Genomic DNA, 25,851 nt, shown 5'->3' with positions numbered 1-25,851 from the left:
GGAACCCCGCGCGCCCTTGGACCTGACGCAGCCCGGGAACCCTGCGCGCTCTCAGAACCCCGGCTCGGCCAACCCGGCTGCGCGCCCCGGTGAGGGGCTCCGCCCCAGAGGGTCCCCCTCTTCCAAAAGCCGGAGCCCCGCCCCAAAGGGACCCCAGGTCCGATAGGGACATCCAGCCACGCCCCAGAGGGCTCCCAGCATCCCGTGGCTGGAGCCCCGCGCTCCAGAGGTTCCTCAGTGCCCAGTTGGGGGCTCCCCGCCCTGCTGAGGGGGCGCTGCCCAGGAGGGTCCCCCGCGCCCCGCGGGCCCCGGCAGGATGCACGCCGCCCTGGCGGGGCCGCTGCTCGCCGCCCTCCTCGCCACCGCCCGCGCCCGCCCGCAGCCCCCGGACGGAGGACAGTGCCGGCCGCCCGGATCGGTGAGCGAGCGCCAGCCCAGCCACTCTCCCGCCCACAGGGCGAGGGTTAGGGTCCAGCCTTCCGCCGCACCTCGCCCGCCAGCTCCACCTCTGCCCCCGGGCGCAGCCTCGGGCACCCTTCCTTCTGCGCGTCCGCCTGCCCCGGCCCCACTCCAGCCCCAGCCGAGACGGGCGCTCCCTCTCTCCGGCTCCTTCTCCACTGGCAGACGTTCCGGGCTCTCCTCTGGACTTTGGTCCTGCAGGAACGCTTCCTCTCCCCTCTCCCCCTTTTGACTCTATCTTTCTGACTTGTATCCTGGTCTCTGCCCACTTCGCACTTGTCTCCCCACATTCCTTCCACCCCTTTCCTAGCGCTCCCATCCACACTGCCCCTTCCTGGCTTCCCTCCCTCTCCCTGCCCTCCTAGTCTAATCTAAGGCAAACTTTCTCCCAGGAGCTGGCTCTCACTTTTCTCCTGGCTGCAGCATCCCAAGTCCTGCCACCTCCTGTCCCCAGTGCCCCCAGTATGATGAAAAGGGTGGATGAGTCTGGAGGAGAGGAAAAGGAGATGCTAGGACATGCTGGCCTAATATTTCTTTGGGGAGTGCAATAATTACTGGTTCTCCTAATTTTCCTCCCAAAATCAGTAATCCAAGTACCTCAGTATCCTTTCCTTTACGTGTTAATTTATGCATTGGCAATAATCCTGAACGGGAGGCCAGGTGACTGGGAAACTGTGTTTGTAGGGTCCTCTTGTTCTGCCTTGTTAGCAGGGAATTAGTTGACCTTGGGCAAGGTGCACCTCCAGCAGCCTGCCTTGTGCAGAAACAGGGAGCTCATTAGCTGGCTGCACACTCTATTCCAGTATGCTGGGGTTTACAGTTTTGGGTTGTTAGTAAAATAAGGTACTGTTCCTCTACCCTCCAACACGTACTTTTCATTTGTCCAGAATCGGGTGGAAAAAATGTTATGAGTTAATCTAAAATTTGTAAGTGGTCAGTGGGCACTCCAGGGACTGCTCTGAATGGAAAAATGGCTTTTCCTAAAAGAAATGATAGACCCCTTCTCAGGCTCCTTACTCCCTCCCTGGCCCTAATCTGGATCTGGAGAAATAGCCATGGCTTGCACACACACACACACACACACACACACACACACACACACACACAATCATGGGAGTTTAGGTCATAGAAAATGACAGAATTGGGAGTGGAGACCAGGTATTTCATTTTTGGTGGAGGAGCTTGGAAAACACCCAGAATATGTACGTTGCTTAGGATTAATCCTATGGAATCCTCTGCTCTCAAACCAGAAATTGAGACTTGACTTGGCTTTGCAAGGTTTTTAAAGCACTTTCTCATCTATGGTCCCAGCTAGTGGAGCAAAGTAGCTAACACCCCAGATCTGCCCTCCGAGAAGAAAACCGTATCCACCTTCATGAATGGGAAGTAGCTGTTGAAATAGGTGTGCTATTTTTAATAGGTGTTCTGCTTTCAAAGTGCTCTTGGCATGTGTCTTCTAATGGTCGGATTTAAAAGTTATATGACTTCCTCCCTTCTTGCCAGAGCAGGACTCCTGGTCCCCCTCTCCCCACCTTCCACATGAAACACCACCGGTGGAGGTTTGGCTTGGCTGAGCATAAATGTTCTCAGGTGGTGTGGCACTCCTTGGCTCATGCAGCGAAAGCTGGTCCTAATGAGCGCTTCCCTTCATTGCCCACTTCCTCCATGCCTGGCACTGCTGAGGGCTGGATAGACATATATTGTGCCTCTGAAAACTCCCGACAGCCTCTGCTCTCACCCTTAATTCTCAGATGAGGAAACTGAGGCTGTGAGAAGTGAAATGATTCACCCAAGATCTTCCATCTAAGCTAGGGATTCAAACGTGGGTCTTCCAGCTTCCCAAGCCCTTGCACTTTTCCACAGCCATCCCTACCTCCCCGTGCCATCCTCTGGGCCAGCCCTGGCTCTGCTCTGCTGCCCCCAGATTCACTGCCTCTCCTCTCCTCTCTTCTCCTCCCGCCTGCAGCAGAGGGACCTGAACTCCTTCCTGTGGACTATTCGGCGCCACCCTCCAGCCTACCTGTTTGGCACCATCCACGTCCCCTATACCCGCGTCTGGGACTTCATCCCAGACAACTCAAAGGCGGCCTTCCAGGCCAGCGCCCGGGTCTACTTCGAGCTGGACCTGACGGACCCCTATACCATCTCGGCCCTGGCCAGCTGCCAGCTGCTGCCGCACGGGGAGAACCTGCAGGACGTGCTGCCCCGTGAGCTCTACTGGCGCCTCAAGCGCCATCTGGACTATGTGAAGCTGATGATGCCCTCGTGGATGACGCCCGCACAGCGGGGTAAGGGGCTCTACGCTGACTACCTGTTCAACGCCATCGCGGGCAACTGGGAGCGCAAGAGGCCCGTGTGGGTCATGCTCATGGTGAACTCGCTCACGGAAACGGACGTGCGCTCCCGTGGCGTACCTGTGCTGGACCTTTATCTGGCCCAGCAGGCCGAGAAGATGAAGAAGAGCACTGGGGCCGTGGAGCGGGTGGAGGAGCAGTGCCATCCACTCAATGGGCTCAACTTTTCCCAGGTAGGCATGCACAGCTAGCCCAGGGCTGGCAGCTGTTGGCACCTCAGTCATCTGCTTTGATTATTGTCTTCTTCCTCCAGCAAGCAGCTAGAGCTAGCCCCTTATCTCAGAAGGGGAGCCTTGTTCTGGCCCTGGGGCTGCTTTGATGGGATAAGGGGAAAACAGTGCATGCCAGAGTTTGGAGTAAGAAGTTTGCTGCTATTTCGGTGGTTACCTGTTAGAGATATCCAGTCCTGCTGTGCTTACCTGAGCAGAAAATTTTTCCCTGGGCACATCAGAGGGATCTAAAACAAAAAGGGGGAGTTTGTGTCAGGCTTTCCTGAGGGCCTGGTGTCCAGGGAGCAGGAGGCTGGTGTGAGGCCTTTGTAAAGACACATCCCTGGGGCAGCAGTGTGTCCTGATGGAGGAGGCCTGGCAGGGGAGGTGTCATGGAACTGGTCTCTGCTAGCCCTGCTTTGCTGTTTCTGCTCTTGCAGGATTTCTTTGGCCTTTGCTAAGCTCTGCAGCCATCAGATTGCTTCCCTAAGACTGGGAGAAAGGCAGCAAGGAGACTTTGGGGGTTAATAATTTCAGAGAAATGTGTTTGCTTAAAGGTTGGCAGTTCTGATTTCTGAACCTCAGGAGTGGGGCCAGGGGGAAGGGATGGGCTTAAGAGGTTTAAAGTCTCTGGCTGCCAGAGACCTGATCCAGCAAAATGTCATTAAAGGCCGGTCTCTATGGGCAGAGGTCACTCGCAACTCACTGGCCCCAAACTCAACTCTGAGGCCCTGGGAACAATAAGTTCACATCTGTGCCTTGAGAAAAGCGCTGTCCTTCTCAGGACAGGGGCTCCCCAGCTGGTGGCTCTGGCAAGGAGGCCCCAAGATGGGTCTCAGCGGATGCCCCCAGTGCATGCTCCCCATGGAAGAGGCTGCCCCATAAAATGGCCAGGCCAGAAACTCTTACCACTGGAATCAGACCTGCTGGCTGCTCCTGAGATGTTGCAAGCTCTTCACCAGGGAAACGGTGGCAGAAACCGATCCCCGTTCCGAGATCTCTGGCCTTTGTTTTTCCAGGGGAAATGCAATATTGTCCCCAGGGAGGTAAGAAGGCAGATTGATTTGCCGGCCAAATGAAAGGCGGGTTTGTCGGTTCTCCTGCTGGCTCTCCCATAATTGTGGAGCCCTTACCCAGAGGGCCCGGTGGCAGGAATATTGGGCCAGTTAGTCACGCCCCGCAGGGTTCTGACTACGCCTGACTCCTTCTCCACGGGGGAAAATCCTGCGTATTCTCTGGCCCAGTGCTGATTCCTCTGAACATAGCGGCTCTGTCTCTCTGAAGTGACTTTTCCCTTGCCAGCCTCAGAGCTGATATTATCTGTTTCAGAGGTTCCCCCTGCACTCACCGCCCATCTCATTTTGGAGACAGGTTTGTGGTAGGCCTCTCTGCTAAGGCCTCCTGTCTGGCCTCGATATCTTCTTTAGGTTGGGGAGTTAGGGGACCCACATCACTCTTAACACTCTCTTTGTACCAACCACAGAGGAATCCAGAAAGAGCTGAGGAGAGCTCTGGTGCTCTCTGGTTAAACAGCCCCTGGCTTTAATCTCTCTCTTAAGACAACAAAACTATCTTTCTCTGGTTTCTGGAAATGCTGCTTTGCAATCAAATGATGGTTCTGGTAGGTGGAAAACATTTGCTGGAACGTGTGTGAGGTTATGTTTTAGGGAAAAGTTCCTGAGAGCCATTCATCGGCCGGCAAGAAGCCTGCTGACAGTCTCCAAAGCCCACGTTTGAAGATCAAACAGACTCCAATTTCTATTTCAAAAACCTACTAACCCATCAGCGGCCTGGGCCACTCTTCAAATCGTTCTTGGGTTTAACTTCTCCAAGGGATGCAGAAAGCAGGCCCCAAACAAAAGAAAACAGGACGGCCCTGGGTTACCTAATCTATACACTCTTCACCACCTGCTGGGGGCATCTGACTGTACCAATTTGTCTTGTTATTGTTTTGGAAACCAGTAATGAAATCTCTCCTCCAACGCCTTGGGCAGCCTTGAACTAACTGGGAAAGGTGGGATGAAGAACCTGGGCAGATGGGGTTGTCAAGGATCCTAAAACCCCAAGTCAGAAATGCAACAACCTACTTAGTAAAACTGCATGCGCGCATGCACAGTTTGATATGAACATCTGTGATGCATTATTGTACCAAAATATCTGTTAAGTGCATCAGATTTTTATTTTTTCTTTCCTCGAAGCATTGCTGTTATTGCAAAATATTTCAAGGGGTGGGCAGAGAGAGGAAAGCTAGAAAGAAAAGACTTTAAAAAGTGCCTTTTTGCTAAGGCCTGGGACTTTAGTTTTAATTTTTTTTTTCTGGGCAGAAGTATCACAGTTTTACTTGTTAAGTAGAGGAAGAAAGTTAAGGTTTGGGACTTTAGGCCCTGGAGGAGCCACCAAAAAGCTTGGAAGGCTGGTAACTGATCAGCTTGCACAGGTTGGAAAATCAGGTCTATTGATCTTTTTGATCTTCAATTTCAAAATCAACTGAAGGTGCTAGAGCCAGCATCACCATGACTTTGCCATATGACCTTGGGCAAGTCGGTTCCTCTCTCTGGGTTGTATTTTCTCTCTCTATGAAATGAGACACTAGGATTAGGTCATCTCTCAGGCCCCTTCCAGCCCTGACATTCCATAGGGCAATTCTAATTGATTCCACGTGCCAGGCACCCTACAGGAAGCGCCACATGCGTTTCCATTTCACTGAATTCTCACAGCGACCCCCTGGCTTTCTAAGGTGGGCATCCAGAAAAGTTGGTTGACTTGCCCAAGGTCACATGGCTAATAAGGAACAGACTCTAAATAGAGGATGTGCTCTTCCTGCTGCCAGAGTGCTTCTCTAGACTTCTTTTTAATGCCCTGAAATTCTTTCTTTAGTTCTCTCTTCTGTTTCTGCCTCCCCTCTAGGACTTGAGAGCTTAACGTTTTACTTCTTGGCAAACTTGTCCTTGTGGAGAACTTACTCCCTTTGGCTAAGAGGCTGGAGTGGGGATGGTGAAGGCAGGACCTCTGCAGGTTTTCCTGGTGCAGTGTAGACAGCTCAGGCCAGTGGGCTAGAGGTAGGAGGTTTGTGCATAATCTTAGGCAAGACTTGGTGTCCCCATCTATTTAGTGAGACAGTAGTTACTAACCTTCCAAAGTCGAGCTGGTTTGGTGAAGACATGAGAAGATATTACCTATGGAAGGTTGTTGAGAAGATAAATGTCGACCTTGATGTTGCTTCTGTGTTTGACAAAGAGCCTAAACTGGCTCCAGGGCAGGGAAAAGGAAGCCCACATGGGAAGCAGCCTTCCCTTCTTCTAGCAGCTGTATGCACTCTCTAACCTTTGCTAAACAAAGTAAAGCTGGAGTATTGAGAGACGGTGCTGAACACCTGCTCTTGGGAGTTCAGGATGCCTGAACCTTAAGTCCAAATCTTCAGACAATGTTGGGACCTGCAGATTCCTATCGGCTCTGGCTGCTACCTCCAGGGACTGCCACTACTCCCTCTGGGGAGTCTCCATCCTCCCGACTCCGGTATGGTGAGGCACTGCACTTAGAAGAACTATGTTCTATGGTTCTTATGGCAGTAAAAAAGCAACATGTGTGCCATTCAGTAATTTGCTGTGCTTTAACCAACATACTGTGCTACCCATCCAGTGTGCGGAGAGCCTGAATTCTGGGGCATACCTGCCAAAGGTGTCCAAATTGTTTGCAAAAGTTTACAAGCTCCTCCCCATGGAATTAGAAACCACAACATTATTTACTGAGCTTTGTGTCTGTGCAGAATGCTGCATGAGCCCTTGCAAGCAAATTATGTCTAATTCTTATGGAAACGCTGCAAGGTTTATTGCCCTATTTGTTTTAAAGACAATAAATTGAGACTTGAGAAAGTTTGATCATTTAGCTACAAGCACATAGACAGGTCAGGTATACTCAGGGTTCAGACTCAGATGTATCCCAAAAGCCCAGGCTTTGCATGATTGTTCTTTTTAATAGCCAGATGGCTCTGTCTGGTGAAGTGTGTGTGTGTGTGTGTGTGTGTGTGTGTGTGTGTGTGTGTGTGTGTGTGTATTGAAGTGAGGGGAGATTTCCATTTCACTAAATAAAGTAAAATATATAGAGAGAGAGCATAATTGAAAAGTGCTGAAACTGATTTTATTCCTGGCTTATAAATTGGATCTGAAGGTAATTCTAAAATTGGAGTTTCCAAAACCATTCTGGGCACCCACTGCCTGCCTGGAATGCACTCCCAGCTTTCCAAGGGGCCACTGTGAAGACAGCCCCTTGTATAGGCTAAGCCTGCACAGTTGAATAAAGAAAAGTCTCTTCAGTTTATAGTCAGATTTGCTATATGTACACCCTGGGAGCGAGCAGGTATTAGTAAGTACAGAGTAAATATCTGAAGTCATGGATGAATGAGTGACCAGTAATCAGAAGCCATGATATGGGTATCCCCAATTCTGTTTTATCATTCAAACTAGGGAATGAATTCATGTATGAAAAAAACGATTGCATAAGTCACAGTGGAGAGCCTCCTTCTTAACTTCAGTGGCTCCATGACTTAAGTAACAAAATATCAAAATCATCTATTGGGTTGATAGATGATTTTGGTCCACCTGGGATATTGTGACTAAAAGCCTATGAACAACAAAAATTTATCACTGGCTGTTTAGAAGGCTGGGAGTTCCAAGATGAAGGTGCCAGGAGATTCCATGACTGTCAAGGCTGTAGGTGGGTGTTCTCTATGTCTTCACATAACAGAAGGGGCCTCCTTGGACCTCTTTATTAGGCATTAATTCATGAGGGCTTCACCCTCAAGAATTTATCTCCCAAAGCCCTCCTCCACATCTCTTAATACCATCACCTTGGGGGCTAGGTGTCAACATATGTGTTATAAGGGGACACATAAATTCACACCACAGCATGGGTCGGTCAGATTCAAAGCCGGCACTTATCCTCACCCCAATACTACCTTGTCTATGGCTTTGATCATAGACACCTTTTCCCTCTCTAGGCCCAAGTGTCCCCTTTGTCCCACAATAGTGGGAGCTAGATGACTTCCAGCGCCAGCCCAGTTCTGCCTTCGGTGATGCTCGTCTTTGGTCCCCATGTCTGGGAGGGCTTGAGCCAACCTACCCTGCAACTTGGAGCCTGAGTTATCCATTGTTGGCAGGCTTGTCTTTGGTGGGCTCCAGCTCATACCTACTTGTCTGAAAGCCTGCTGGATCCAGAGGGCGATTGTGCTGCCAGTCTGCAGAGCAGAGAGAGCCCAGCCTGTTGGGGAACAGTCTGCTGGACACCCGCCCAGGTGTGGTCTTCTGCTTCATTATAGCTCCTCTCCCTCCCTCCCTGCTTGTTCATTCAACCAGATCACCTCATTGTGCAGGACCTCAGAACAGTGACCCAGAAACGGCCTAGTTTTTGCCTGCCGAGAGCTTATTATTACCTGAGAGTGCACACTGCCTCTATACCTTGGCAGGTGGGTATTACTAGCCCTGTCTTACTGCAGAGCGACTCTCAGGGCCACAGCACTAGACTCTGCTGTGGGGCCTCCTGTCGGATCTATGCACCCTCCTCAGAATGAAGGGAACAGCCAGCAGGGCCCCCTTGCCCCTTGTGTCTCCCACACAGCCTGCAGGCCCGCCCGGAGCTGTTCTGTTACATGGTGTGGCAGTCTCTTTGGTGACCCCTCAGCGAGGCTACCCTCAGATTCTTCTAGACCCAGATGGCTGTTTGCAAAACACAGTAGTCTCTGTATGTCCCCTCTGTATGATTTGATTGATTTAGACCATATCATATCTTATCTGAGCTTAGAGGGGAAACAAACTGAGAAGCCAGAGCACAGGATGGCTTAAGCATCCCCGCCAGAGGAGAGTGAGGCCCCAAAGCTGGAGGTGACCGAGGGGTCCTGACATCTCCTAGCCTTGAGTCAGAAGCGCACAGCAAGAAGACTTCCAGCCTCAGAGAAACACCATCCCTAAGCCCAAGCTCCGAGGCTCAAGGCACTGAAAATGGCGAGATCTTACAGCACTAGTCCCAGAGACACATCATGAAATCGTAGCCTCTTAGCTCTGAAGAATTTTCAGCTCATTGACACAGACATCTAGCATCTTAGAGTTGGAAGGGGCTGGTTCTCAAGAATTCCAAGAAGCCCCATCTGCAAACACATTTTCTGATCTCCTTCCCCCGACTCACTCTCGGTCCCTGGCCAGAGAGAGAAAGCCTTACCAGCAAAGCACTTTCGGATGGAGATAAAAATGGGAGCATGCCTTTGTTAATAGTTCCCATTTGGACATCTCTCAAAGCCAGGAGGAGGTCGCCTGGTAATGCAACTTTCCTGGGGAGGAAACTGAAGAATGCCGGCAAGCTCCGCATCCTGCCAGCCGCACTGCTGACGTTCTTTCCCCCTCGAGTTTGCTTCTAAATATTATCCACTTCACTCCCTTTTATCTCCCATCACTGGCTCTCTGTCCGCCCACTTAATCCACAGGCAGCCGGTGGCCCAGCCTTCAGTTCACTTAGCTGCTGCCAAGCCGTCTCGCTGGGCTGCCCCTCCAGGATCCGCAGGCTTTTAAATCTGTGCAGTATATCCGCTGGAACACCAGACTGTTGCCCTAAGCTTGGAAACGCCTTGCTTCTGCTAGGCCCCCTCCCTCTCCAGGAATTTCCTCCTTTTCTCTTCCACTTCAGAATCTTGAGACTTTCAAGACTTAGTTCAAAGCTGTACCTCCTCCAAGAAGTCTTCCCAGACTGCTCCCAGGTTTAATCTGCTCCAGACGACTTGGTCCAAAGTTCTCCCTAATGACCCTGGAATTCCATGGAATTCTTTATGGCATTTTATGATATTCTTCAGCACTTCTATATTTTATAATTATTATACAAGCAGTCTTTCTTTCCTGATTCTGAGCTAGTTTTAAATGCACTCACAATTAGTTACAAAATGGGGCTGAAGGTGCCCCAGTTCTGAAGGTGGGCTTTGTGTATTGAGTGGTTGGGCCTTGGCAGCTGCAGATGCTAAGAAGGGAGGATGTCTTGGCCTCTGTGCCATAGAAGCCTTCAAATCACCTGCCTGAGCATGTCTAGTACTTTCAGTACTGTCTCTGGCACTTTAGCCAGGACTTTGTAGCATCCACAAGTCTCTGTTGGAGTTGTCGCTCTCCACCCTGGGCTATTTTACTGTTTTCATTTCTTTACTTGTCCCTTGTGAACAAAGGCGTCTTTTCCCTTGTCTTTATTATCTGGCACACTTGTTTCTCCAAGTTCACTGCATCCTGCATTTATTTTCATTTTTAAAGTTTAATTTTAGTCTACTCTTAGTCTCCGAGTTTTGGGCTCCATTGCTGCTGAGCCATGTGGTTTTCCCTCCCTCCTTCCCTCTCACATAGAGGCCTTGGTCATGCCTTTGAGGCTTTGCTTTTCTGTTTCTTCTAGTTGAGAGCCCCTTCCCAGTTTCTCTTGTCTGGCTGCCTCCTACTCCTCTGAATTGGTAAGGCTTCCTGACATCTGTGAGCATCGAAAGCCTGGGCTCTTCAAACAAATGGCACCTGATAGCAAGGCCTTTATCCATAGTCACCAATTTGGACTATCCCCTGTGGGCCCATGCCACCTGATTATAACTCAGTAGTTTGAGTTTAGGTGCAACAGTGTGATTAGGTTTGGGCACTATGTTTGGAAAGGATCCATGAGTGAGTTGTATTGGGCCACACTGAATGCTAGTTCCCCTTGAAAAGAGCCAGGAGCTCATCAGTTTAGGCTGTAAAAGTCAACATTTGGGGACCATCTCTGAGTGGCAGCTGAGGGCCCTGGGACATGTGTGGTCTCTGCATTTGTACCTGTGGCTAGATTCGGTGTCCTCCCCTAACTGACACAGGTAAGGTGGCTCCCGGGGAACCTGCCAGCCTTCAGATCAGCACCTGACCACCATCCCACCTCACAGGCAGTGCACCTATGTCCCTGCCCTGAGGGCCCAGACCTTGTCACTTTTTATTCCTAGAATCCTCCCTGTTCTTCCCATTGCATCGAGAAGGGCAGGAGGAAGCATTTATAATTTACTTTTAATCTGCTCTGACCCTGTGAGCCTGTGTTCTCTGCAGGACGCTCCCTCTGCACCTCTGACACGCACAGCAACATCCCCGTCCCATTCTTCCTGGAGAACCCCAAATCAGTCTTTAAATATATACACATCATGTTACAGACTGGGCTCAGGAGTTCCCTCCATTGGAAAAGCCTGCAGTCATTGGTGTCTTGTGGCCCTGTGCTCCTTCACTTCCCAGAGGCCATGCATTTAGGAGCATGAGTAGCCTCGAGCAATTGGCATCACCTGTCCTTGCCTCAGTTTCCTCATCTGTCAATTGCCGCGAGGAGCGGCCAGTGCAAACATTGTAGCACAGTGCCAGACACTTGAGTGCTCAGTAGATACTAGCTCGTATTTTTTCCATTTTTCATAATATTATTTTGTTATTGTTCCAGAAATGTTTTCTAGTTCCTACTTGTGGGCTGGAGGTAGACTAGTGAGCAGGAACAACCATGCTGCTGTCCGAGCACTTCCTGTCCCCGGCAGGGAGGAGATTGGACCAGCCTTCCACTGCAGCCAGATGGGGCGGGCCAGGCAGGTCCAGTGGTGTTTGTGGTAGCACAGTTTCTCCAGCCCTGGGAAGACCCAGGGAGGCTTCCTGGAAGCAGTCCCTGAAAGCCAGACTAGAAGGAGTGAAAGTTAGCCAGGCATGGAGGCCGGAGGGATTCTCAGCTCAGGAGACTGGAGGAGACTGTGGCAGCTTCATGAGTGCCAGGGGTGCATCAGGGGGCCCTGGGCAGATGAGCTCACTCTGAGTGGGCTGCAGAGAGACCAGGCTGAATGAAACCGCCTGCCTGGTGGCCGTCCACCTGTTTCTCAGCATGTCATCCCTTGGGGCAGCAGCAGGATAGTGTCCATCTCTCCTACTGTGGCCCTGGTGCCCTTGGAGGAAGTGCTCCAAGTGTCTGCACGTTGCTCCAGCAGAGAAGTTGTATGTCCCCCTCTCTCTGCACCCACTTCTGCACACGAGCACAAGTGCATGTTTTTTGTTTTTTGTTTTTTGTTTTTTTTGCGGGTCTGGGGATGGAACCCAGGTGCATTTGACCTCCGAGCTACACCCCCTGCCCTATTTTTTATTCTTTATTTTGAAACCGGGTCTCACTGAGTTGCAGAGGGCCTTACCTAGTAGCTGAGGCTGTCTGCGAACCGTGATCCTCCGGTCTCAGCCTCCCGAATGCTGGGATTACAAGCGTGCGCCACCACGCCCAGCTAAGTGCATGTTTTTTAAGAGGGCAGCGGGCAGCTGGGCAGAGGTCCCTGCTGGTGCCGGTGCTGGTGCCAGTGCCGGTGCTGGCTGGCTACAGTAGCAGCACAGGAGGGGGCCCTGTGTGCTGGCACCTTCCTCCAAGCTACAGTGTGCAGCCAGCCCTGCCTGGGGAAGCCACAGTGCAGAGATAAAGGCCAGGCCTCCCCCACACCCCCCAGTCCTCTTCTGTTTAAAGGTTTTACCTCCTTCCTCCCTATTAGGGATATTTAAAGTTTCCTGGCCAGTGTTATCTTCCATGGACTTAATGGGCCTGGAAGGCTGTTAGTAATTTAAACCTTGGGTCCCATTTGAAAGCCCCTTTTAGAAAGTAAGGTACAGTAGGTGGAGAAAGCCTCCTGAAAATCTCTCTGGCTCATCTTTTAGCCTTAGTTCACAGGGTTTCACTTTCTTGGGTTGCTTGGCCTTGAGTTTGAAACAAAACCCAACCGGTAATGACAGTTCACCCTTTTGCCTGGTGCTTGCGATGCCCAGGGGCATTTAGCATGGTCTGGTGCCCCTCCCTGAGGACACGGAGATGGAGGTGCCTATACCAGCTTCCTGGACTTTGTATTCATTTTGTTGTTGTTGCCAGTGTGACTTCCCAGCTTAGAAACAGGGCTGTATTTGCTTCTGGTCACTCAGCGGCCAGAGCTTGGGACGCTCAGCAGTCTCCCAGATTCCCTGCTGGGTGGCTGAGGCTTCCACTGATTTATGGGGATATTTTGAGCAACACTCTTTGTTTGGGACTGAGATACAGCCTGAAGAGCTGCAGGTAGGTCAGGAGATGTGTGAACCGAGAATCTTTGAGACCTGCGGTGGTCACAGTCTTGGTCATTATGCTTGGCTAGGATGGGGTTGTTGGGTTCACCTGGTGCAGTAGGACCCCATGGCGAGGCCTGAGGCCGATCTCGCGGCTAGTTTGCTGTTCTGCTTCCATCAGGACTGTTTTGCCGGCAGAGTGGTAAAAAGGGGTTTCAGGCTCCTTATTGGGGGTAGCTTTCAGAGAGGCTGCAGGAGATTTGGGCTCCTGTAGCTGGGAGTGGAGATGACCATTCCTGAAGGAAGGAGACTGTTAGACAAAGGCACCAGGGTGGGGAAATGTGGAGAGGAGCCACTTAGGAGAGTAGGAAATGTGGAGAGTAGCAAGCCTTTCTACCCCTCCTTCAGCTGGCTTTATCCTTTCCCTTTTCTTTTCAGCCCCCAAGAGAGCTATTCCTACTTAGTGCCTATGATGTGCTAGGCCTCAAGTTTATCACAGTGAATTCCTAAAACAATGCTGAAAGCTAAGCATTATTTTCCTCATTTTGAGGATAAGTACTTCTTGCAAAATGACGGCACTGGGATTTCTGCTGAGATCTTTTGATGCCTTAAGCAAGAAGCTGGACTGCCAGAGGAATTCCAGCTCAGACACTTGGACTGGATGGCTGAGATCTGTTTCCACATCTGAAGAAAAAAAAAAAAAAAAACCTGAGCTCACAGTAGCATTTGCCCCCCGGGGTTGTCGTGAGGTGTAAATGAGATGATGCCTGCAAGCCTGTAGCTGAGCCTGGGGCACTCAGTAAGAGGCGACAGTACTAACTAACTATGGTGGCCAGGCAGCCTCATTTAAAATATTTTTTCCTGTCTGACTTTATTCAGCATGGCTCAGCTTCCCGTAGTCTCCCACTGTTTCCTGGCGCAGGAACACACTGAAAGAAGGGATTGAAAAGTTTAGGCCGGAGACCCTGGCTTGAGCCCCAGGTCTGCCCTGGGTTCCATCCACAACCTGGGGCTCCTCCTCCCCATCTGAGCATCCTTTTCTTCCTTTGCTTAGACAGGTGCATGTGAACAGCAGCCCAGGGCTGACTATCAGCAAAGTCTCTGTGTTCCTGGCAGTACTGAGCATGCATGTGCTTTTCTACTTCCTTTTCTCCTGAGAAGGAATACCCTGTAAATACTTAGTGAACTGAATTAGTTATTATTAAATGGCTCATCCATTCATCTGTTCTTTCATTTGTCTGATAAGCATTGCCGGGAGTTGCTCTGTGCTGGGCTCAGTTCCATATTCTGGGGGTTCAGAGATGAGGGTGTGTGGTCAGAAGGGAAGGGTTCTCCCACCTGAGGGAGCAGTGCCTCACAGTGGAAGGGTAAGGGCAATTCTAGTCCTTTGCATGCGCTGCCCCACGGATGAGGACAATGGGGCCCTTAGAAGCAATTCACTTGCTTGGGGTTACACAGCAAATGTATGGAAGGATCTGGAGTTTAAACCAAGCCTGTCTGGCTTTATAACCTGTGCCCTTGATCCATCTGCATCTAATGAAAGGGGGCAGGGGAGATGTGACCCAGAGGAGAAGGAGCTGGAATCTGAGAATAGAGGGCAGTTTTTCTGAGACTGAAGGTATGACAGGTAAGTGGTAACAGGACTTGAGAGATTTCTGAGCTTCCTCCTGAAGAAGGCTACAACACCGGGAAGGAGAGTGAGAGAGTCCATCCTTTTGCACAGATTACTTCCAATTCCCTCAAAATGAGGCTGACCTTGGCAGATGAAGGGTTGGCAGGTGGCCCGAGGGTCCAGCAACCATGGAGGCCTTAGATTCTAACAGTGCCCATGTAAAGGGCTGGGCTGCTTCTCTCAGCCTCTGTGTGGGTGCAGAATTGGGGTAATGTGGGAGGAATCTCTATTAAGCTTGCCACAGTGGCTAGATGGACTGTCAGGTCCCATCTGTCTGTCATGAAATCACAGTGTCACTGTTGAGTCCACCCCCATGGTGGCCGGGGCTTTGCAATTTTGGGGACACCAGGAGGTCCTCTAGGTACCATCAGAGGGCTGAGCTGGCATCCTTGCTAGGCTCAGTTTCATATGATAGGCAGGTCTGCCTGCCTGAGGAACTTCACCTGGCTCGGCTTTAATACAGTACTACCTGAGCTCAGTTCTTATGAAAGTAGAGTTCCCCAGGTTCAGGAAGAATGCCACATATGGGGTGGGGTACTGAAAGTAATATTAATCTAGATTGAGAGAATGTCATTACTCTCTGGAAATTACTAGTGGGAACCACAGAGAGACTAGGGAATTGGTCATAGAGGCATGTAGTAACCACATCATGGATTCCTTATAACCATGTTAAAAAGTTTGGGTTAGGCTGGGTGTGGTGGTGCACACTTGTAATCCCAGCACTTGGGAGGTTGAAACAGGAGGATTTCAGGTTTGAGGTCAGTCTCAGCTACATAGTGAGGCCCTTCACAACTTAATGAGACCCTGTTTAAAAAAAAAAGAATAAAAAATAGGGTTGGAGGTGGAATGCCCCTGGGTTCAATCCCCAGTACCACAAAAAATAAAAAAAAATAGAAATTTGGGCTTTGTCTTGGGTGCATAGTGCCAACTCCTGTGTTCTGCAGTTCAGAATTTCTTCAGGTTTTACTAATTGGTTTACTGACTCATTCATTCATTGGTCATACTGGAATACCTCATCTGGTCTTGTCTAGATGCTCTCAAGTGCCCTGGATTGAGAGAGCAGCTATTCTGTGATGGTCTTTTCCCTCATGCAGTAGATCTAAGATATACTCACTGCTGGATCAGAGAAGGACTATCTACCCCTTAAAGTAGAAACTCGGGGGTGTTTGCTATTAGAAACTAGATGGTAAAGGGAGCTGGTTGCTGAATGAGATCAGAGTTGTTATAAATTACAGGATCTTTTGGGAGGGTAGCCTAAGACCCTGAGACCTTGACCACCTATTTATTTATTTACTTACTTACTTATTTATTTATTTAATTTGTAGTACTGGGGATTGAGCCTAGGGACATTCTAACTCTGAGCTATATTCCCAGCCCTTTTTTAGGTTGTTTCTGTTTGTTTTTGAAACAGGGTCTTGGCTAGATTGCTGAGAGAGTCTTGTTACATTGCTGAGGCTGTCCTTGGTCTCCTTATCCTCCTGACTTAGCCTCCCAAGTGCTGGGATTATAGGCCTGCACTTCCACACCCAGCTCCTCACCACCCTTTCTAACATAGTTGCTCTTAGGTTTCCTGTTCCTGCATTTCATGCCACCTATTTGATGGCAGATTTGAGGATTACACCTCTTCAAAGTGGGGGTGGATGGAGGCAGGTATTTCCTTAGTGTTTCTGAGGAAAGGCGGGAGAGGAGAGGGTCTGCAGTCCATCAATAGCTGTGCCAGGCAGGCCCTTCCCTGGCCAAGCCCCCTTAGTGGTGTGAGATTGTTTAGTAAACCAGAAACCTCACTCCTGCTGCTGAAAAGCTACTTTCTAAGCTGGTTCTGACCTCTCTGGAAAACAATATTCTTGATTTTATTGTCTGTATCTCTCCCATTAGACTGAAGTTCTTTGAGGACTGGAAGCTGGGTCCCAAGAGAAAGGTCTGGCTGCAGGTACATTAAGGGATTCTGTGTGCCGCTGTAAAATTCTTAGCTGCATTTGCATATCATCACCCAAATATCTGGGTAGAATATAGGCAGTCCTGAGTCTCCCCTTCCCATTGTACCTCAGTTTCCAGGTGTTTGGTTCTGGAAGGTCAAACATCTCGGTGACCACCTGTATGTCTCACTGTAGTGCTTTGGATGGCCTTGATCGCTGAGGGCCTTCTCACCCTCTCATGCTCTGACCATCTCCTGGTGAGGTGTGGGGACCATGGTGTCCCGTCAATCCCTTACTCCCAAGTGGCCCTAGGGCTCTGAGTGGGCCAACCCGTGCAGGGGAGCTTCTCCTAGGATCTCCCCAGACCTGTTCCACGACCTTTCCCCTCACACTTCTGTGTCTTTTCCAGGGCACAGATCAGTGCTTCTGTTTGCTGGTCATTCCGTGATCCTCACACAATATAAATGAGAGCTGCTAAAACCAATAAATTCAAACCATGTGTGGGGCACAGGAGAAGCCGGGACGTCAGAGGGCCGCAGTGTGAGGTGGCGTCAGCTCTGACGGCACACGAGCTGATTTGTATATGAGAAAAGTAAATAGCCAAAGCCATAAACAGTCCTGGGTCTCCTATCCTTGCTGGGATTCAAAGGCATTTAATAGGAACACACACTCTCTGTTTCTTGTAAACAGAGCAAGATTCTCTGTGTGCTGACCTAAATTCCGCATTTTCCTCTCTGGGAAAGGCAGCCAGTCATCGCAGGGAGAGATGCAGCCTGCAGTCTGGGCTGTCAGGTTGGGTTCTTCATCTCTGGTTTTGGCAGTTGGTCATTCGCTTTTGCTTTGCAGTGGGCTGCCTCTCCATCTCCTTGGCCTCAGAGCAATCCTGGATGATTGTCTTCGTCTCTTTGTGCTGCTATAACAAAATATCATAGACGGGCTAACTTATAAACAAACAAGAGAAAGCTATTTCTCACACTTCTGGAGTCTGGGAAGTCCAGGAGTAACATGCCAGCAGATTTTCGGTATCTGGTAAGGACTGGCCTTCTGGTTCATAGACAGCACCTTCTTACTATCTGCTCAGGTGGAGGAAGGGAGGGAACTCTGGGCTCTTTAGTCCCTTGTGAGGATACTAATCTCATTCTTGAGGACTTTATTCTCATGACCTAATCACTTGTCCAAAGCCCTACCTCTTAATACCATCACACTGGAGATTAGGTTTCAGCGTGGATTTTGAGAGGACACATTTAGATAGTGGCATTGGGTAGGGTGGGCTCGCCATTCTCACCCTGTGCCCATCAGGATCATAAAGCCTAGGGGTGTAAGTCAACTTGGCCAAGATCACAGGTGAAATCAGGGCTGAGCCATGGCATCTCCCTTCTGTTCTCCTTTAGACTCTTCCAACATTCACTTCCTTTTCCTGTGAATGACACCTCCCCTCCTCCTGGCTCAGCCTCCCAGAGCACTGTATAAACTCTTACCTCCTTTCTTCACTCCTGCAGTGTCCCCTAGACCCTGTCCTTCCTCTCGGTCCCTAATTCCTCTTTTATTTTATTTTCTTTTGTTTCCATCCAGGCCATTCTTGTCTCCAGAAAAGAGCCCCAGGTAAACATATAAGTGGTTCTGAATTTGGGGTACTGGTTTTTCTGCCTGCCAACTATGGGACTTCCAATTTCCTTCCCTGAATTTTAGCATAAGTAAGACAGAGTAAGAGTATCTACCTTCTTAGGATGGTTACACAAGTAAATGAATCTCATTCATACTGGGCGACTAAGGACCCCACTTTTTCTTAGCCCTGGACTCTTCAAATAACCTCCTAACTTACACATTAAAAATGAATTAGCTGTGCCGGGCGTGGTGGCACATGCTTGTAATCCCTGAGCTTGGGAGGCGGAGACAGCAGGATCGCGCAGGTTTGCTTATGAGACCCTGTTTCCAAATAAAAATATAAAATAATTCTGGAAGTGTAGTCCAGAGGTAGAAGGGTTTCTAGGAACCCCAGTACCACACACACCAAAAAATCGGCTCTTAAAAATCTCATTGAACTGATGTGCAATGCACACATGTACATAAGTCAGTGTATGTAAAACTGATACAGCCTAAATCAGTCACATCAGCGGATTGGACCAATGTCAGTCTACTTGTTTTGATATTGTACTGTACTTATCTAAGATGTTACTACTGGGGAAAAGGGTATTATTTTTTAATAACTGCATGCAAATCTACAATTATCTTAAAGATTTAACCAGAATAAATGGATTAACCTTTCCAACACCCTCATTTACTCAGCTATTTGTTCTTCTGGGCCTGCTGCATGCTAGGTACTGTGTCAGTGGACTCAAAAGAAAAAAATCCCCTTATCCCTGCCTCCTACAGGTGTTTTCTCTAATCACTCTGTTTAAAATGGCAAGTCACTCCCTTCAACTCACTACCCTTGGTCCCTGCCTTTTTCTTCCATATCACCTGTCCCATTTAGCATTCTATGTGTTTTACTCACTTAATGTTCTTCACGTGACTAAAATACCGGTTCAAGGAGGGTAAAATTTTTGTCTGCATTTTTTGTTATGCTCAGTAACTAGAGCATGCCCCGCACATGACAGGTAATCGGTTCGTGTTTGTTGAGTGACTGAGAGGTGACAGACAGAAAACAAGTGCACAAATAATTAAAAGGAAGTCGGGGAGGGGCAGATGCTGACAGGAACGTGGCAGGGAAGGTGCAGGGGAGATAGGGGAGAAAATGTCATTTTGATTCTGGGTTTTCTGCAACCCTCTGCAGGCCTCCCTGTTGTGTAAAAGGCAAAGTCTAATGCACCAGTTCCCTACCTATTCATCAGATGTTTCCTTAAGCCATCACTATATGCTGGTCCCCATCGCACAGGGTGAACTGAGGCAGAAAGGGATCTTGCCCCAGGAGGCTTACAGGTGAGCAGGAGAGAGGACAAGCATTCAAACACGTCCTTTTCGACTACCCCTGAGGGGACTCCACAGCTCTGGACTCCATGCAGTTGGCTCTGGACTCAGTGGGCTCCTGGGTGTCCCTTCTCCTCCCTCTTGCCTCTCCAAATTCTGTTTTCTATTCCAGGTCCAGTTCAGCCCTTCCTACAGGAAGTCCTCCTTGACTGGCCCAGGTGTCACCATCTGCGTTCTCTGAACATCTGTGCTGTTTTTAGTCTGTGCTGCGCTGTTTGACCCCTTGGAAGAGAGTCTTGTGTTTGATCAGCTTTGTATCCGTTGGTCTGGAATGGGAGCTGGCTGACAAGCCCACCCAGGCTGAGCGCACAGTAGGCCCTTGGTGGTGCTTGTGGCTGGAAAGGCTTGTGAGCAGCGTGAAATCGTGATTCATCCTCTAAGAGGGCGGCCTGTGTTATTTTTGTCGTTGACCCAAAAGCTCCTCATTTAGAACCACTGGCGGTTCAGTTAGGGGTGGGCTGCTGTCTGTCTTTACAGAGCTTCAAGTGTGTTGTTAATGAAGTAACGATACAAACAGCCCGCCAGACAATGCTTACCAGACTTAGTGAATAAGTAGGCTGTATTCTAACATTGTACCAGAGCCTGCGCTCAGTAAATTCTTATAAAGGACAGGAAAATATCTGGGCAGCATTTATTGCTGCACATTCAATAACAGAACAAATGTGTTTTTGAAATAAACTTTTTATTCCAGAAGGTTTGATTTATGGTATTATGAAGAAGAAAGTACAGAGAGCGCCCTACACCCAGTCTGTTCCTATTACTAGTATCTTATGTTGTTTGGGTGCATTTGTCAGATGATTAAAGAACCAATATTGATACATTGTGATTAACTGAAGTACATATTTTATTCAGATTTTTCCTAATGTCCTTTTTCTGTTCCAGGATCACATCGAGGGTACCGTAGAACATATAATTGTCATTTCTTTTAAACTTCTCTTGGCTATGACAATCTCAGTCTTTCCTTGACAGTCCGAAATGACCTTGCTCAAATATTTTTCCTTTAAGTAAGATTTAATGTTTTCTCCTCATGATTAGACTGGAATTCTGTGCTTTGAGGAGCAAGACCACAGAGGCAAAATGCTACTCTCAGCACACCATAGCAAGGGTACATAATCACCAATCACCATGACCTACCACTGTGAGATTGACCTGGATCTCCTATGAGGCAGAGTTTATCAAGTTTCTTCATTGAAAGTTGCTCCCCTCCCCATCTTTCCATCATGTGTACTTTGCAAAGGCAAAGTGAGCTGCCATACCCGAGGGGTTAATGCTCCCCATTTAAATGTGCTTTGAATGCTTGCTGTGTGCTGGATACTGCAGTAGATGCTGCAAATAAAGTAGGAACAAAACAAAAGATTCTTTTCCTTCATAGAACTTTCATTCTAGAGAAGGCTTAACAATTAATGAAGAAATGATTTTAGGGTGTGAACAACAAATGCCAGGACCATGAGGCCAAGACAGACAGGATGTAACTGGATTTGTGCATGAATGGGTGTTGGTCCACACAGTTGAGGTGCAAATGTCCACTGTCAGTGGTAAAGAGCATGTCAGTTACCAAGGGGCTTTTCTTCTGAGACCTTTTCCTGCTAAGCTCAGACCCTATGTGTCTGGCACTAAGCAAGATACCTTCTAGCTTCTTCCAGGGGCCAGCCCACAGGAATTTATTCTAAGTAGGCACATACTGGCTTGCATTCATGTATCTCCATAATAAAATCCTTCAACAAGTGTTGAATAATGCCCTCTTGGGCTTGACCCCCGATCCCTGTCTAGGTAGGAAGATAAAGTATCATGAGGTACAGGGACAGACAAGTATGTGTAACAGCCATACAAGTACACTTGGCTGCAGGAGAGGCACCGCTCCAGGGTGGAGATGGAAACAAAATTGTTGCCCATCATCCAGCATTCGGGTAAAAATAAGTACGTATCTTAGTTTGGGCTGCTCTAACAAAGCACTGTAGACTGGATGACTTATACACAACAAAAATTTATTTCTCAGAAGCTAGAAGTCCAATCAGGGTGCCAGTGTGGTTGGGTTCTTGTCAGGACTCTCTTCCCATTGTAGACTGTTGTCTTCTCATATGATCATGTGGTAGAAAGCAGTTACTAGTCAGCTCTCGGGGGCCTCTTTGCTAAGGGCACTAGTACATTCACAGGGACCCCACCCTTGTGATCCAATCACTTCTAGAGACCCCCCACCTCCCGATGCCATTACATTGCTGGTTAGGATTTTAACCTGTGAATTTGAGGGGCACAAACATTCACTCCATAGCAGTGCTGAAAAACTAGTTAGTGAACGGTTGGAAAGTCAATTTTTGCCAGTGCCTGGAGGGCCTGCAATGCCAGGGTTGGAGTGCAGTGGCTCCCAGGGGCAGGGGGACCCAGCAGATACAACCAGCATACAGAAAAATGGGAGGAAACCAGATCCTGAAGAAAGACTTTTGATTTTCTAGCTAATGCTTGATTTATAATAATAATAATAATGATACTGCTAATAATAACAATAATCTTTATAGCCACTTAATTAGCATTGTTTTTGCAGGAAAGCCCCCATTTAGTTGCATGCTTGGCCGGTCTGTGTGTGATTAGAAGTTATTGACTTATCTTGAGGTTTTGTTGATTTCTTCCCTCATTGGGCTCTTCTGATAGTCCCATCTCACTGCTGGCTCTTGGGTCTGTTTGTGTTCCATGAGATACCACAAAAGCACAATCTTTGACAAGGTAAATATGCCAAATCCTTATTATAACATTTAATCACTTAGGGAGGTTTTGGGGTGGGAGGGGTGGTGGGAATGGAAAGAAAAGTCCAGATTGCTTTGATTAGCTGCATTTTTCTCTCCGGGTGAATGGGAAGGCTTTGGTGGAAATCTCAGTGTTTGAGGTTGTTTCCAGGAAGGACTGAGGAAAGTGGCAGCTGCAGGGGTCCTGGGGTCTTGGTCTGTGGTATATATGTTGAACACCTACTGTGGCAGGACACAGTGCCCTCAGCAAAGTCAGGAAGAGCACACCTGTCTATCCACTAGGTTAAAGAGTCTGTGGGGCAGAGGATTGGGACTGGGCAGGCATCCCTGGCACAAGGTAGACCTCAGAGTATTCTCACTGGCTGTATGAGCTTTGAAGGAGTTGGTGCTAGTATGGTATAGCTAGATGGGAATAGATGTCATAACTACTCAAGGCCAGCTTCCCACGGGTTTTCTCATGTCCTGCTAGGTTGTTTCTCTACTTTGAGCATGAGAGAGCTGACCCTTAGAGTTGAGAGCTTCATTCAAGCAGAGACTTGTCTATTTTGTTCACCTATCTGATATGATATCCTTACATGTAGTATATTCCTAGCACATGTGTATTGAATACCAGAGGTATTTTGAGAATACACTGTGTCTGGGCCTCTCAGAAGCTAGGATGTACAGTCACAAACCCAGGGTGTCCATTTTAAAAAATTGCCCTTTTTTTAACCATGCTACCCAATTTTGTTGGGCAGAGATGGGGTGTTAGATTTGATTATTATTCACAAATATTCACTCTCTGCCTCTTCTTTACCCAGCATCCAATGATACAGGGTTTGACCAGATTACTTGCTTTAACTCCATGGTGTACAAAATGTATATCCTTTCTCACTAACTTTGGGGCCTGTCATGTGACTTGCTTTGGCTTATGTTATCAGACATGAAGTTAGCAGAGCTTGCTTAGTTGGCTGGCGCTCTCTCTCTCTCTCTCTCTCTCTCTCTCTCTCTCTCTCTCTCTCTCCTCTGCTATCATCATGAGAAGAGAAGAGATTCCTCATATAGCTTTTGTCCCTCTGACCTGGGTCCCGGGATGAACACAGCTGACCTGAGCCCAACATCCAAGGTACAGAATGGGCAGGCCACTTGACTCAGCCAAGCCCGAGCTAACCCACAGACATTCAAGTGAGAAGGAACATTTACTGCCTAAGCCAGAGAATCTTGGGGTGGTTTACAACCATAGCTGACTGGTGCAGATGAGAAGGGCATCTCAGGCAGGGGCTGGACCATAAAATATGTAATGGAGGGGAGAGTGGTGAGGGACAGGTGATGAGGCTAAGTGTATAGATTGGAGCCAGATCTTAGAAGATCTTCAGTGTCAGTGTAAGGAATTTGGCCATTTTTTGGTGAGAAGCATTGCAAATTGCTGAATATTTAGAAGGGCTGATATCTAAACCCAGCTACAGAGGGTAAGTTTGAAAGTCAGTGCAGAATGATCAAGGGGTTATATGGAGAGCTTCCCAAAGACATTGGAAGGTGCTAATTTCTGCTCTCCTCCCTATCCCAGAAACCAGCACACTGCTGCTCCTGTATATACTTCAGAAATATTTGTTGGATGAATGAGTGTAGAACAAAATTGTCTGGGCATTCAAGAATGGGGACTTAGACCATGCCAGTCTCTGATAATTCTCTTCTTTATTCATTTACTCCCAGTACTTGTTTCATTCTTTAAATTAGTAAGTACTTGAGACTGAGCTGATCAGAGCCAGAGGAGAGACCCACAGCCTTCCCTGTACATTTTGGAAAGGGGCTCAGGCCAACAAGGAAGTAAGGCTGGAACATGAGGAGCAGCAGGAGCGGCGAAGAGGCAGGAGGGAGGGCCCTCGAGGGAGGGCAGTCTCCCTTCCCTTGGTCAAGGGGACATGGGGGGCATCATCTTGTTTGGCTTTACCTGGCACAGGAACAATGCCACGTGTCTCCCACAGAACCCCAAGGCTGGTTCTGCAGAGACCTCTAGGTTTGTGAGTTCTTATTTCATCTGACCTTTTCTTTTCAACCAAATTTCCAATGCCAAGCTGTCTGCTCTCTTTTGGCTCCGTGTCCAAGCCTGCTTTCCTTCATCTGCTCTTGTCCAGGCCCTGAGCTGGGTATGGAGAAACACAAATGTGTACGGGGCAGTCTCTTCCCTAGAGGAATGCAGAGCCCAGTGGTTCATAAATCCGGAAGGTCTGACTTTAGGCAGGTGGTCCTCTCCCAGCCTGTGCTCTCATCTGTGAAGTGGTCACTGAAGGACCTGGGTCCCATGCCAGCTCTCCAGGTCATTGCCTAACTGAGCCCCAAGCAATATAATCTAATCCCCCCAGCTTTCTGCAGGGTGTAATGATCCTTCCACAGAAAGTGGAAGAAAGGAAGTCTGTGACCTTAGAAAGTATCAGCTTGTTAAAAAGTACCCAAGGCTGGTTGAGATGAGGATAAAGCCCCAAGTCCAGGTAAGGGCTGCATCTCAGAGTCCTTGCTTAAGTGATGAACTCAGAGATCATTTTCTGCATCAGCCTCAGAATATTAAATCCCTGTGGGAATTTCCCACTTGGTGGGAAAAAACAAAAAAAATACCTAAATAATTTGGTGATGATGGCCTGGACCAGGATGGTAACCAGAGCTCATTTCTTATGTTAACTGAGAAGCTAATGGTAGTTGAGGAGCTAAGGATAGTGGCTGCCTGGGATCTTGGGTTGAGAATGATTCTGAGGCTCCATTGGACTTACTGGGACTCAGGGCTGCATTGACTGAGTGATGGGCACGGGAGCAACCATAGGTAACATGTATGCCAAGTGCTTGCCAGGGCCCATCTCTTTCAGATACAGAATCAACCATCCATTCAGTTATCATTCATTTGACAAACCATTTCTGAGTGCCTACTCTGTGTTGGGCTGTGATATTGCAGCTCTAAAACCTAACAATGTTCAAGGCCCTCTTGAAACACGTTTAAGTACGGACAGATGGCTAGCAAAAGTAAACAAAGCACATAAATAAATAAAATGGCAGTTTGGGAGATCTTACATACTATAAAAATAGGAGTAGGGCAGGATAAAGGGGCTGAAAGTGCCACTGTCCCCCACACCAGAGCTACCCTTGTCGAATGTAGTCAGAGTAGCCTGGGACCCCTTCCTGTTGCTGGAGCTTCCATTCCAGGGACTCAGGCCTGCTTAGCAGTTCAGGTGATGCCCCGGGTATAGTGTGTATGTGTGTGTGTGTGTGTGTGTGTGTGTGTGTGTGTGTGTGTGTGCGCGCGCACATGCAGTCTAGGTGTGAGTCTTTGTTCCAGAACTCAAAATGAATGACCTTGGATTAACCATTGTTTGGCCTAACCATTGATTAACCTTCCTCCAACTGCCCAGAAAAGTAAGATTTACTGTTCTTTTGTGGTTGTTGCTGCCCAGTGTCCTGGCCTTCTGGCAACTGGTTTGAGAACTTGGGGACTTGGGTTATAGAGGTA

General features: G+C 48.6%; 1 protein-coding gene across 1 annotated transcript in view; it reads left to right on the top strand.

The window, feature by feature from the left end:
* Nucleotides 1-316: 316 nt before the first annotated feature.
* Nucleotides 317-25,851, top strand: part of TRABD2B (TraB domain containing 2B) — a gene marked incomplete at both ends in the record, with an annotated part of 208,692 nt that continues 183,157 nt past the window's right edge. Inside the window, 2 exons of the mRNA XM_080692818.1 lie at nt 317-418; nt 2,426-2,986. Of these exons, the coding sequence (XP_080548944.1) occupies nt 317-418; nt 2,426-2,986 (663 nt within the window). The remainder of the gene's footprint in view (nt 419-2,425; nt 2,987-25,851) is intronic.

Source organism: Muscardinus avellanarius, assembly GCF_963383645.1.
Source record: "Muscardinus avellanarius genome assembly, chromosome: 3".
Taxonomy (NCBI): Eukaryota; Metazoa; Chordata; class Mammalia; order Rodentia; family Gliridae; genus Muscardinus; species Muscardinus avellanarius.
The sequence above is the reverse complement of the archived record's forward strand: the minus strand, read 5'-3'. Positions and strand labels throughout refer to the sequence as shown.